A 15,012-nucleotide genomic window follows, 5' to 3' on the forward strand; every position below is an offset into this window, starting at 1 on the left:
GTTAATGACTGGGGGGAAAAAATCAGCGTTTGAAAGAGCCCTATGTATCAAAAGGAACTCCACCAGTTCAGTGACTTCTGTAAATGGCATTCTGATGCAAAACAACTCCTCGAAGTGTATCTTCTTTGTATAGATGCACTTCAGTAAATTCTTGTTCATACATTTTCAGTAGTGCAGAAGTGTTATTAAGCCATGAATCTGAGTTTTAGAAACACTAGGGACAGCCTTAGTTACCAGTCTGCATCTGGAGCATAAATGTTGCAAAAGGTGAAATAATTCTTTTTTTTTTTTTCTTTTCGTTACCGGGGATCAAACTCGGGTCCTTGTGCTTTCGCAGCAGGCGGCAAAACCACTGAGCTAAATCCTGGGCCCAAGGTGAAATAATTCTTATTATTTAGAGTTGTGTGCAAGGGAACTTTAAAGTAGTAACAACCACCTAGTTTGAGAGAAGTTTCTTGAGTTTCTAACCCTCTCTGCCCTTAATTCTGTAATTGATTTCCTTCTCTTTGTTTTCAGAGAGGAAAGTACTATGTTATATCAACATAAAAATGTCTTCCTTTCATTTGTTATTCCCCAGATTTTCAGTAGTACATTCCACCTGCTGTATTATTGCATTTGTAAACCAAAGTAAATATGCCAGGAAAATCTTGGGATAAAATCTTCATATTCAATGTATTCTATATTGATTTAATTAGAAGTTAGTTTTCTTTGGTAATCAAAACCCCCTGGCCATTTCCTTGTAGTAAAAACTTGCAAATGCATTTTGAAATACCAGTTAATGGCATCCATATCCACTGCTGTTTCATTGTTATTTCATGAGGGTTTTTTCCATTATTTTTCAATACCCACTATTAGGTTGTGCTCTAAAAATCTTCATTGGACAACCCTGAAATAGAGGCAGAAATTACTTCTAGCAGTATACCTGCCTTTTTATGTGTTATGTATCAATGCATATTTCCATGTGGCTATGATCATATTGTATACCCAGTTTCTTATTCCCATATCCGAGGTAATTAACTACTGTTGAAAGTTTCCTGTGTGGCCTTTTAAGTGTGTTTTATGCATATAACAGCATTTTTTCCCCCGCATTCTTTTTGTAACTGTTGGAAGCCTGTGATACTACTGTTACACACCTCAGTCTTCTCATTTGGTAACCTAATGGCAGTCTTTCCAGAGCAGCAGTTAAGAGATCAGCCTCGAGCTTTCAGTTAGCTCTGTAGTGGTCTGTTGTTCCATAGTTTGGTTAAGCAGCACCTCCTGGTATTGGTCACTTAGTTTTCTAGTCTTTATAAATATAAATATAAATATAAATATAAATATAAATATAAAAATAAATATGTCTACAACCAGAAATCCTATTTTTTGTTTTCACTTAAAATATACGTTTCTTCAAATTATTGAATTTTAATTTTTTATTTTCATAAATGTTGATCTTCATTTTAGTAAATTGCTACTTTGTTTTTTGATTCATTGGAAACATTTGGTTGGGTAAATTCCAAAAGTATAAGAATCCAAATTACCTGTAATTCCACTACCTAGAGGTAGTACTGTTGAAGTATTTGCTTAGTCTTTTCTTTATCTTGTGCCTAACATTGCACCTTAGCCATGCTTCACAAAGATTTTGAATGAAACAACCTATTTAGCTGCAGTATGATTAAAAGTTATGTTACCATTGAACTTAAATATCCAACAGCTTTATTTATTATTAAATAAATCAGAGCCTAACCACTGATTAGAATGCTATGCATTCGGTGGAAATTGTGCTTCAAATTCTGTGTATATGTACATTTGAGTCCCCAGGGAAATAAAACTGAAAGGTAATAAACTAGGATATAAAAGAGATTATTATTGGTGGATGATGATGTTTTTGTGCTCCTTTTTAACTTTAATATAGTCTCTAGGATTTCTTTAATGATCATGAAATACTTGAATAGTCACAAAAAGTGTAGTTGTAAAATGTTATTTTTAAAAAATGGATTTCTACTGGAAGATTTTAAAGATTATTTTGAAGCCTTTTAAAGATAATAGCCGAGTATAGTGGCTCATGCCTGTAATCCCAGCACTTGGGAGGCTGAAACAGGAGGATCACTGTGAGGTCGAGGCCGGCCTGGACTGCATAGGGAGACCCTGTCTCAGGAAAAAAAAAAAAGTCATATTTCAGCTTCCTTTATACATTGGGTCAGATTCCATGTTCATCATAACTACCACTTTTCTTTAGGTACTGTAATTCTAATACAAGGCAGGAAAAGTGTTAGTCAGGGCTTCTCAGTTTTGTCAGAAGTTATTATGTGCTACTTCCTATGGTTGAGTATGTAGAGTACAAAATTCTTGCTTAGACTTGTCAATTATCAAATGAGCCCAACACAGCCATTTCCCCAACGTGCCCCCCTCCATCCTGTGCTGGGATCAAACCCAGGGCTTCACACATGCTAGGCAAGTGCTGTGCCACTGAGCTATATCCTCAGCCCAAGGCCACTTTCAAAATTACAAGTGTCCTCATGAATGTCCACTATAGGATCTGTTTCTACAATAAAATAGTTAAATTCTATTCTATACTTTAACAGTCTTTGAGATGAAAGGGCATTCTGGAGCCATCATTCACACCAGTGTGCAGACATGGGACCTGTCATATTCACTCTTAGAATTTCTTCCAGGAGAGATTGAAGGGGATGGATATTTTGAGGAAGGGTCATTGGGATGCAGTGAATCTCCAGTGTAATAACAAGCCTTTAGCCCCTAAGCCACTCCCTGCAGCACTTAGAGAACTGGGCAGCATTCAAAAAAATAAGTGGCTACAAGTGGAATTAGTTCTATAGAAAATAGAACATCCTTAAACCATATCTAGTGTCAGATGGAACTGCTCCTTTTTAAACGGTGCCTTACTAATTTTTATGAAATCCTACTGCAGTGGGATTTCAATTTAATAGTTATTTCAAAAAATTAATTCCTAATAATTGGTAGTCATTTTTTCTTTATTCTAATATGCTTTTAAAATTTTTTTTAAGCTCATGTCCCTTTTGGAAAAATGTAAAAATCTCACTATAACTCCCTTCCTTTTCACCTACTATGAAAGCAGTATGTAAAAGGCAAACAGCTGGGTTATTTATGTTCTCCAAACATAAGAAGTTGTAATCAGAAAAGCTTTATAAACAAACGTGACCTCAAGATTCTGCCCTGACCCCCCAAATTAATCCTTCAATAAAAGGCCAAGAAGGTGTTTGACTCATAAACATTCACCAGAATTACTTTCAAATGTAGAAACCAGAATTTTTAAGTTTATTAAAGCCATGAAATACAATAAATGTCAACCTTAGGGTACTTTTAGGGATCATAAGCATCATTGAACATAAATTTTCCTCTGTATTGATAGGGTCTGAATAAATGGAGTGTCACGTTGCCTATATACACTTTCATTTTATGTGATGGGATGCATCATAATGCCTGGGCTATCATCCTCAGGATCCTCATTTGGGGAGATCCTATTAGTGGTTAATTATGGGTTTGGGGGTTTTTTGTTTTTTGTTTTTTAATACTGGGAACCCAACTCAGGACCTTGCACTTGTGAGGCAGATGCGGTGCCACTGAGCTAAATCCCTGGCCCTAATGATTTTAGTGAGTAGCAGAGTACACGGTACAGGTTCTCCAGCCTTCTGGGCCAGATACTAACAGGGATTTTAAGTAATTTAAAATTTTCCTCTGAAATTTTTGTAAGAATTGAGCTTACAGTAACCACTAACATCAAGAAATTTATTTGATTGCCTTTAATATTGTCCTGAAATAATTATTATTGTAATTGATTTACTAATAAAAATTATTAGCAGTCTAACCTGGAAAATATTTGTGAAGATTTGGTTTTGCTTCAGAATTTTCACTGTAAATGCCTGAGGAGGAATTATTAGCAAGTAAAATGACTTGTTTTCTAAGAGGCAAACTCAGAATCAAAGTGCAATAGTTAATCTGAGAGATTGCACACTTCCCCCTTGGCATTGCAGGTAAATTTACTGCAGCCTGAAAAGAGGGATGTTGGACTTTTGTTCTCTCACTTCCTCTGCTGCCTCCCCCACACTTTTTCAGTACCAATCAGAGATCATTCAAGCAAATTTTTAGAAATAAGGAATCGTGTCATCCTGTGCACATAAATACATCGAAAGATTATTACAATAGACCACCAGAGACCACACTTGGGAACTGGATTCTAATGCATGCTCCATCCTTTCTTTGTGTTTCTTTGGGCAACCCTTGGAACTTACCTGAACCTCAGTCTTTTTATCTGAAAGCTGGGAATAATAGTGCTTCTTCCATCTTTTTCCACTGAAAATCACATTTTCTGAAAATGTTTTGGAAATGACTGTTGTTAAATCTCTTCATTGGTGATTGTGTTGATTAAATGAGATATTCCATGCATAACAGCATAGAATCTGGAATATGTTAAATACTCCATACATGTTAGTTGATGCTATTATTACTAGCATTTGCATTATTATATCACTCATTGAGAACCATTATTGCAATGGTGGTTCTACTTAAAATATACTAGTTATGCTGGACACAGCGGTGAATGCCTATAATCCCAGCTACTCAAGAGGCTGAGGAAGGAGGATTGCAAGTTTGAGGCCAGGCCAGACAACTTAGAGAGACCTTGTCTCAAAAAAAACCACAAAAAACAAAAGGCTGGGCATATAGCTTAATGGTAGAGCACCCCTGGGTTCAATTCCCAGTACCATAAAAATAAACACACAATACAGAACACTCATGGTTTTTCTGTTCAATCAGAAGCTACTTTTTGTCCATGTACGTAACCCTTTCCTGTGTTGCTATTTAAAACATAAGTTTTGAGTCAAATATGACTCATTATAGTCAATTTAGCAAGTACTTTTAAGGATCTTTACTTTTAAGGAAATTGTCTGCTTTTTAAAACTTAGGTGCATGCCAGTATTCTCACTGCCTTGCCCTGGTGTTACTACACTGATTCATTAAAATGACCAAAAGACTGTAATTAAAATGATCTTGCTGTCTCTGATTTTCTTCATTGTAGAATTGAAGACTTATTTCATGATGAGTCGATCTTATAGACCATCTAATCACCTCCTCACTTTACAGCTAAAAAGGAGCACAGAGAGATTAATCTGATTTGCCAAGATCACACAGCAAGTTTTCTTTTCCTAAGAAATTTGAAGTGTGTAAGATGAGCCAACGGACTGAGAGTTTTTAACTTCTTTCGGAACAGACTTCCATTTCTTTCAACATTGTTTTCCTAATATTCATATCTTTTCCAGGAAGCTGTTATTATGTAATGATGGATTTTTACTTCTTTTGATTGCCATTAGATTTATTTTCCTTTGAGACAGGGTCTCCCTATGCTGGAACTCGTGGGCTCAAGTGATGGTCCCTTCTCAGCCTCCTGAGTAGCTGGGACTACAGGTGTGTGCCACTGCAATTTAAAATTTTCTTTCAGATTGCTTGATATGTTACAAATTACATCATAGGACCAGTGTCAGAAGAACATGCCCTTTGAGTTATTATAGAAGAATATCTGGGGAGAATATTTTAGCAGGTGGGGCTTGAACTCTTCTATTACAAAATTATTTACTACACATTTGTGTCTAGATCCAGTAGGGAATCTTGCCCATTTGCAGTCGTAGCTCGCCTTAAATGTCTTTTATTTTTATTATATCACATATGCCAATCTTTTGGCATCATTTTGATCACCTATGTAAACACGCATAACAGGAGGGTTAATACATTTAGTTGAAGTGATTCATTTAGGTGTTACTTGGATTGAATTTATTTTCTAGTCTTATTTAGTATTTCTGCTGTTTTTAAAGACAGTGCAAAAGTGAGCACGTTAACATTAAATTGAAAGCTAGAGGAGATGATGGTATAAACAGTCATTCAAAGGGATTTATCTACATTTTATGAGAGGTATATGGTATAATGATAAAAAGGCAACAATTACTGTTAGCTTCTTCCAGTGTTCAGAAAGTAACCTTGTGGTTTCCTGTCATTACTTTAGCAGATCGTGTACCTCAGCTGGAAGTACATAAGTAAATAAGAGAATGCCTAACCCCTGCTCCACCCAATTATCTTTTTCTACTTTGTGGACCCTACTTCTGATCTAAGAATTAGAAGAAAGAAAAGGGTTGATACAAAGTGACCTAAACATAGTAGAATAGTACTGTTTGAACTCTTAATCATGAAAAAGAGATGGGTAATTACTAGAAAGCAACCAGTAAAGAACACTGAAATCTATAGGGAAGAAATTTGGTTTCAGACTAACCCTGGTAAAAACTTAAATGATCCAGGATCAAAAGATGAGGAAAGAGTCATACCAGTATTGGGAATTGAACCCAGGGCTTCCACACTGAGGAACATCTCAAACTTTTTTCTTTTTTTTTTGTAAGCCACAGTCTCACTAAGTTTCCCAGGCTAGGCTTAAACTGCTGATTCTCCTGCCTCATCCTCCCAGAGTGCTGAGATTACAGACATGTACCACCACACCTAGTTAAACTTAATTGCTTTTATTACCTAGAACTTGATTGAACAAAAAGTTTTATGATACCTTGGGCAGTTTTTCAAATTTAATATTTTTATAGCACAAAGTAAAAAACTATATTTTCTCTTCCAACCAGTACCACGTCATTAAAAATATCCTTATGTCATAGATTTTTGATATTTTGTCTATTCTAATGTCTGTGTTGGTCTTTATCCTAGCATTACCCACTAAATTGATTTCCAGACCTACTAAAACTACCCTCAGTAGTTGAATTGACACCACATTCGAGATTATTCCTGAAGGGTCAGTGATTGAAAAACACAGCCTCTAATCATTGGTGTTCATTTCTTTTTATGCAATAGGCATGCCCCTTTACTGTGCAGTTTTATCATAAGCTTCTCACTTTTGCTTATTGAGAGGTTAAAAATGTCTAGCAGATTTATTGTTTATTATAGCTGTTTTTTTCCCAGAGTGAGTGAAACGTTTATCTCATGCTGTGATTTTTATTTTGGTAAGATAACTTTCAACTATTACAAGTACTAGAAACTGCATTCATAATTTCTTCTACCCTGCTTGTCCATATTTTGATAACATTTTTAAAATAATTTTTAAAAATAAGTATCTTCTAAGTTTAACTTATTTTCAACTGCTTTATTGCGTTACTTAATTCTTTAAACCATGTAGCCTGAGAATAATTAGAAAAAGTACTCTATCAAAATGCTTATTGGAGTTTTCAGGGAGGTTTGGATATAGTCAGTTTTTTCTTTATGACTGAGTGTTTACTCCTTTAAGTATCAAAAATGTTGGGGATGGTGGCGCACACCTGTAATCCCAGCACTTGCAGAATGGGGCAGGAGAATCCCTATAAGTTTGAGGCCAGCCTGAGCTACAGAGCAAGACCCTGTCTAAAAAAACCAAAAAACCTATGGTATATGAAAATCCTTTTTTTTTTTTCCCCAGTACCCAAAATTGAACTCAGGACCTTGTGCTTGTGAGGCAGGTGGCAGAACCACCGAGCTAAATCCCCAGCCCGAAAATCCTTTTTTTATTATTTTTTTATTTTTTTATTTTTTTTGGTACCGGGGATTGAACTTGGGTCCTTGCGCTTGCGCAGCAAGTGGCGAAACCACTGAGCTAAATTCCTGGCCCTGAAAATCCTTTTTTAATAAGACTATTTTTCAGAACATTTTTTAGATTCACAGGAAAATTGAGCAGAAGGTACAGAGATTTCCCACGTGCCCCCTCATCAACATACGTACAGCCTCCCTACCACCCTCCCAGAGTGGTACATTTGTTGCTGTTCATGAACCTACCTCACATCATTGTCATCCAAGGTCCATCATTTACAGTCTTGTGAACTAAGGGTTCACTTTTGGTGTCGTACATTCTTTGGGCTTGGGCAAATTTATAAGGACATGCCCACCATTGTAGCATCATACACAGAAGTTGCACTGCCTTGTCCTCCTTTCTGCACAACCTAGTCATCCCTCTCCAACCCCCTGAGCCCCAGAAACCACTGGTATTTTTCCTGTTTCCATAGTTTTGCCTTTTCCAGAATGGCACATAGTTGGAATCATAAAGTATGTAACTTCACCTAGCTTCTTGATAATCTGTGTTTAAAATACATTTTCCCCAGCGTAGATAGGAACTGAATATAATTTAACCTCCTTGTGTCTTGTCATTATGACCATCAATTAATGTTCCGTGTTGGAACACAAATTATATAAGCTATCGTGTACACTTATGTTTTCTAATCCAGGACCTCAAGCCACATGTGACTGTTTTAACTTAAATGTAAATTAATTAAAAATTTCAATTCCTCGGTTACACCAGCCACATTTCCAATGCTTTGTGGTCACATGTGACTAGTGGCTACCCTATTGGACAGCACACATACAGAACATTTTCATCACCACAAAATGGTCTATAAACAACTTTGGAGATTTTGGTCTTTGTGTTCCCTGTAAGATACTATCACAGTTACATCTTTTGTTTTCATAAGCTCACGAGTACTCACTATTAAATGGCATTAGCAGTTTTTTCTCTTTCAGTTCTTTTGGCTGTTAGTGACCTGGAAATCAGATAGGTAAATTATGAAAATATAAACAGGGTCCAAGAATGGTCCTGATGTGTCCTTATAAAGAAGAATGAGCATTAAAACAGGTCATTCTGTGGCCTTTATATTGACTGCTCCTTTTTCACTCGATTGCAGGTTTTCAAAGTGCTCTACACAGGTGAAGTGTGGGGTGTATTCTTTTAGTAATTTCATATCTACTTTTTAGGTAGAGAAAGTCTATCTTAAAACTTTTTATATTAAAAGAGAACCCATTTGTCAAGACTTGGTGAATCTTTACAAACAACTGGTTCCCGTAACCAGGATTTGATCCCTTTTCTGTACCACCTCAACCAGGGAAAATACTGTCTGTGATCCTGATTTCTAGATGCATTGACTTAGGGTGGCCTGTTCTTATACTTTATATAAATGGAACCATGTAATATATACATTTCATTTTTATCTGGCTTCTTTTGCTCAAATATTGCTTGTGAGATTATAGACTTTTTTTTTTTTTGGCACTGGGGATCGAACTCGGGTCCTTGTACTTGCACAGCAGACAGCGAAACCACTGAGCTAAATCCCCGGCCCCATATAGACTTTTCATTAAAGCATATGATACCATTGAGAGATTGTACCAACATTTATTCACCTTTGAATCTGCTATTAATAGGTATTTGTATAGTTTTCCATTGGGGGCTATTACAAATAGCGTAGCATAGCACTGCTATGAATATTATACTGTATGTCTTTTGGAGAATGTATGTACACATTTCTATAGTGGTGTACACTTAGGGGTACAATATTGGTTGAAAAGGTATGTATATTTTCAATATTAATAGATATTATTAGTTTACTAATTTATATTCCCACCAGCAGTGTTAATGTTCCATATCTTCGCTAGCCCTTAAAATTTTCCACTTTCCTCATTTTATTTTTTTATGTTTTGATTTTTTGGCAGGAGCATGTTTTTATTTTGTTCCCAGTACTGGGAATGGAACCCTGGACCTTGGGCCTGCTAGCAGGTGCACTCTACCACTGAGCTGCATCCCCAGCCTGCCCCCCTCTTCTTTTCCCTTTGAGACAGTCTTGCAAAATTCCTCAGGCTGGCCATGATCTTGCAGTCCTTCTGCCTTGGTCTTCTGAGAAACTGGAATTAAATATGTGTGCCACCAGACCAACCCATCTTTCTCATTTTGGACATTCCTGATAGGTGTGTAATGTTATTACATTGTGGGTTTAGTGTGCATTTCCTTCATGCCCATTATAATTGATCATATTTTCATATTTATTGGTCACTTGATAGCCTCAGAGTGTCTGCTAAAATCTTTGCCCCATTGTCTCTTTTTTAAGCAATTTTATTGCAATATAATTTGCATACCATAAAATTCAGTCTTTTAAAGTGTACAGTTTGTAGGTCTTTAGAACATTCACAGAGTTGTATAGCTATCACTACCATCTAATTCCAGTGCTTCTTATTCCAGAAAGAAACCCATCTCCATTAGAAAAGATGCCCCTTCCTCTGCCCACAAGCCGTATGAATTTGTCTGTTTTGGACATTTCATACAAATAGAATCATAAATACTTATGTGGTCTTTTGTGATTGGCTTCTTTCACTTAGCATATTTTGAAGGTTCATTTGTGTCACAGTACATAGATAAAGTACTTTATTCCCTTTTATGGATATAACACATTTTGTTTATGCATTCATCAGTTGAGAGATATTTGGATTCTTTCTGCTTTTTAACTATTATCAACAATGCTGTTCTGAAATTTGTACACAAGTTTTTGTGTGAAGTGTATATTTATTTCTCTTGGTTGTATGTTAGGAGTGGAATTGCTGAGTCATATGATAACTTCATGTTTAACATTTTGACAGTTTGCCAAGCTATTCTCCACAGCAACTACTGCAGTTCACATTCCCACCAGCAGTGTATGAAGGTTCCAATTTCTCTGCGTCCTTGCCAATACTTGTTACTGTCTTTTTTATTTTGATATTCTAGTGGATAAATAGTATCTCATTGTGGTTTTATTGTTATTTATTTATTTGGTACTGGGGCCCTTCAAGCTAAGCTATGTCTGAAGCCCTTTTTCATTTTTTATTTTGAAGCAGGGTCTTGCTAAGTCACTAAGTTGCCTGAGCAGGCCTCAAGCTTGCCATTTTTGTGCCTCAGCCTCCTAGAATGTTGGGGTTACAGGAATGCACCACCATGCCCGGCTTGTCTATTCTTAATAATGTGAGATTTCCTCTGAATACAGATACTTTGTTGGATAAGTATCTTTTACTCTCTTAATTGCTCATCTCCTTTTGATGATCAGAAGTTCTTAGTTTTAATATAGTGCAGTTCATCAACTTTTTTATTTGATAATGAGTCCTTTTTGTGTCCATTTTAGGAAGTCTGCATTCTTGAAGGTCTAAGATTTTTTTTTGTTTTTCTCCAGAAGTTTTAACCATTACATCTGCCATCCATTTAGAATTGATTTTTGAGGGCTGGGGATTTAGTTCAGTGGCACCATGCCTGCCTTGCAAGTGCAAGGTCCTGAATTCAATCCCCGGTATCGAAAAAAAAAAAAGAGAATTGATTTTTGTGAAGCAACATTCATCTCCTCTTTCCAGTTGACTAGTTTTTTTTCTTTTTTTCTTTTTTTAAAGAATAAGAGAGGCTGAGCATGGTGGCATATGCCTGTAATTCCAGCACTTGGGAGGCTGAGGCAGAAATATCTCCATGAGTTCAAGGCCAGCTTAAACTACATACATAGTGAGTTCAAGGCCAGCCTGAACTACATAGTGAGACCCTGTCTCAAAAAACAAAACAAAAAGACTAAGAGGTATTTAAAAACATTCAGAAAAATAGCCTAGTATCCAAGTATTGGTTGGTTAAAAATGTGTATTCTTGGCTGTTGGTGGCAGAAGTAGGAAAACGAGTTTAGGATTTGTAGGGCTCCTGTCATAGTATATGAGATTAGCTAGGCCTTTCATGAACTTTAACTCATTGAAACTTTACAATATTCTTGTAAAGTAGATGACATTATCCCTTACTTGAAATGATGAAACCAAAACCCAGGGAGGTAAACTTTCCCAAGCTCACACAGCTAATAAATGGGCAAAACCATGGCTTAAAACCAAGTCAGTCTACTCCAAAACTATTATCTTTTCACTGTACATTTTTATTATAATATCTTAAAGATTTCCAAATTTTCAAATTTAACCTGTTCACTTAAATTACTGTGGTACTTGGCCCAGTAATACATGATAAATGCCTATGGAGCCAAGTACATACAGACTTTAAGAAGTTTAAAGGATAAGGAAGATAGATTAACCATCAAGAGATCTTACAGGAGACAGAAAGCATTGAAGTAGTAATCTGATGCCAGGGAGGTTGGGTACCTAAGAGATTCTTGTCAGTAGATAATATTGCAAGAGAAACTTTCCTGTGTAGATGTTTACTTGCTGTGCTATATATCTTATTTTCTGTAGTATGAAATATGGGAAAGTTCTTGTTAACTGTGCTAACGCCAGAGGGCATTTTCTAGGGCTCCCTCTGCTGGTTTCCTAGAGGTAATTAAGATATCTACTTCTCGTAAATGTGCTTGCTAGTAATGATATAAATGAATTTGAGGAAGACATTAATGTCAAGGTCCATTAGAAACAGAAAGGAAATCAGGGTTGGTAGCAAATAAAATGGAAAAACAGTTGGAGAAAGGATGATTTAAGTTTACTTATTTAGAATTCAAACTTAACTATTGAATTTTTTTTGAGTTAAGGAATAATACTTCTGATGGTTCAAATAGTTTCAACTTTATACTTTGAAAAATGCATGATAAGAATCAGTACAGAGGGCCAACTTTCTAACTTGTTAATGACATTACAAAAGTGCTATCTTACGTCTTTTTAAACTAGTGAACTTTTAGCAACCTCAGTGAAGTCCAGAGTTGATCAATAAGCTGGTTAGAAAAAAAAAAAAAAACTGGTTAGGTTCTAAATGAAATGCGATTAATGGTCATTTGGAAACATTCAGGTTTAATTAGATGATTGGATGTGGACCCTGTTAAATGAGAAACTGCTCTCAGTGGGGCTCCTAGGACTCTGCCATTTCTGCCCTTTCACACCTGAGGGCCACCTAATGGCCAGGCATTTTGCACGGAGTAGTTTGACTCTTCCTTAGTAGCTGCAGCTTGACCTCACTTTTCTTATACTAGCTCTAGGCAACCACCACTGTGTAAAAGTCTGTTGTTTGGGGGTCTAGACAGTTTTTTGGTAATACACGGAATAGGAAATAACCCCTATTTCAGAAAAACTGAGGATGAAGAAACTAAGTGATATATTCTGATTATTTTATTAGAACTAGCACTTTAAATAATGGATTCATTTGATATTTAACTTATTAAGAACTTTGTCTCAGATTTGCAGGAAAATATACACAAAGCAGGATCAAATAATTTTAGTAAGGTAAACACCAAACCACTTGTAGTGGATACCTATTTACTGTGGCAAGAGAAGAAACCCTATTATTTCTTCTTTAAGGGCAATGGTACTATGATTTGGCTTCAAGTAAATAATTATAAAAGGTAACATTAATCCAGAAATTAACAGTTCTAATTGGCATTGGTATTCAAGAATATGTTCCGGAAACAACCTGTGTTGCATTTTGAAAGCAATAAAATGATTTATTATTGTATAAATAGCTACAGCTTCATATATGAGTGAATGATTGTTTAGACTATTAAAGAAAATCAGCCTATAAATATCAATGGAAACTTTCTCTTTTTTAGGACAGTTTTGACACTGCTTAATTACATCAAGCAGAATAGAAATTCCTTAGCCCATTGTGAAAATATTTTGGAGAAGAAAATGCAAAGTAGATTTTACTCACTTTTTTGCTTTACTGTCCATATTTCTATTACTGGTACTAATATTAGTATAAATTTAGAAAAGTTCATAATTTTAGTCTGCTTCATATCTTCCCTTAGACCCTCATATAACCTCATTATATAACTTTAACCTGTTTGATTTTATATACAGTGACTAGAGGGCTGCATGTCCATCTCCCAAATTCCTCTTGTCTGTTTCTCAACAGATTGTAACTGTCTTAACGTAGTTCCTGGTAGTGTAGCTGAATGGTGCCTTGCTAGTCTAGTAGTTAAGGAAAGAATGTGTCATTCAGTGGTAATGATTAACTATTTGCCATTAAATCTGCCAGTGAGTTGGAGGACTCCACCCCACCCCGCCCCCGGCCAAAAAAGGAGAAAGTGGTATGGGAATAGAGCCATAGAAGAAAAAAGCCTCATATAGAAGATGAACTTAAAGAACAGATAAAATTTATCTGGAAAAACATAAAGAGAAGTTAGAGAATTACCTTATGCTAATATTTCATTATCAATGAAATTAATCTGTTTTTACCTGAAAAGTGATAGCTACTGTATTGAAATTTACAATTTTTGCTTTTAGCTTTTAGCAGTGTTTACTTTTAACTTACATTGCATTTTTCATTTTTGGTATTTTGTTTTTACAGGTACAAGAAAATTCCCCAGGACATAGAGCTGGATTGGAGCCTTTTTTTGACTTTATTGTTTCTATTAACGGTTCAAGATTAGTAAGTTCACTTTTTTGGTAATTTTGTCTGTAACACTTCATAATCTTTTACCAATGGGCCTTTTCAGATTATCTGGGATGGGTTTTTATTAATGAGTTACAAATATGTAGCACATGATGCTAGTTTTTAGAAGTACTGTAATGGTGTATCAGTAAATATTAAAATGTCAAATCTGTAATACTATACTGCATACCATAGTTCAGTGATTATCTTAGGGGAGAAGAATCCCTGGAGACTTCACTTCATATGTTATGTATTTAATTTTTATAAGCAGAAAAATAAGATGAGAGAGATTGCTTGTTAAAGATGTCAGACTTTTGCAGCTTGTGGACAGATGTATTAGTAGAGTGTCATTTACTTGTCAGTTTTCCTGGAGCTAAGTTTCATGATACATAATTGTGTCAGAACCAGACAGAGATGTTTTCTAAAGGTACAGAATTAAAACCACTTTTTATAAATTGTTTTCGTTTAACCACCATAATATCTTATAGGAAAGAAATTATATAATCTCAACAAAGGAAATTCTTATGACTAAGTAGTTATAAGCTAGTTTATTTTTTATAACAGTTTTAAGTTTTTGTTCATTACTTATCAACATCTCTGACATGGCTTTTATTCATTTATGTAATGAAATATTTAACATTATGTACCCATTTTCTTTTCCTTCTAGTTCCTAATAAATAATGAAGTGTATCTTTAGAAGTAGAGTCCAAAATTAAACCTCAGCAAATCTTCTAGATTTAAAAATCAGAGTCATTCCAAATTTGGTAGTAATATAACTTCTTATGGAATGTTACGTTTTCAATCACTGAAGCCCTTTATCATGCTAAATAATGTTGGGCTGAAAATCCATAGCTACTAGAAGAAAGGTC

At 35.5% G+C, this 15,012-nt stretch overlaps 1 protein-coding gene across 6 annotated transcripts in view; it reads left to right on the top strand.

Annotated features, from left to right (window-relative positions):
- Gorasp2 (golgi reassembly stacking protein 2) overlaps positions 1-15,012 on the top strand; it is a 30,230-nt gene that overhangs the window by 1,691 nt on the left and 13,527 nt on the right. For 4 of the 6 annotated variants that reach the window (XM_087200182.1, XM_021238576.2, XM_004857652.4 and 1 more), the window contains exon 2: positions 14,060-14,140. In XM_087200182.1, the coding sequence (XP_087056308.1) occupies positions 14,060-14,140 (81 nt within the window). Of the gene's footprint in view, positions 1-5,348; positions 5,422-14,059; positions 14,141-15,012 lie in introns of all 6 variants that reach the window. The other 2 variants (XM_087200200.1, XM_004857654.3) reach the window with 1 other exon arrangement.

This window comes from Heterocephalus glaber, unplaced genomic scaffold (assembly GCF_053883595.1).
Source record: "Heterocephalus glaber isolate CG9 unplaced genomic scaffold, H.glaber_assembly_v1.0 deba00000347, whole genome shotgun sequence".
Classification (NCBI taxonomy): domain Eukaryota; kingdom Metazoa; phylum Chordata; class Mammalia; order Rodentia; family Bathyergidae; genus Heterocephalus; species Heterocephalus glaber.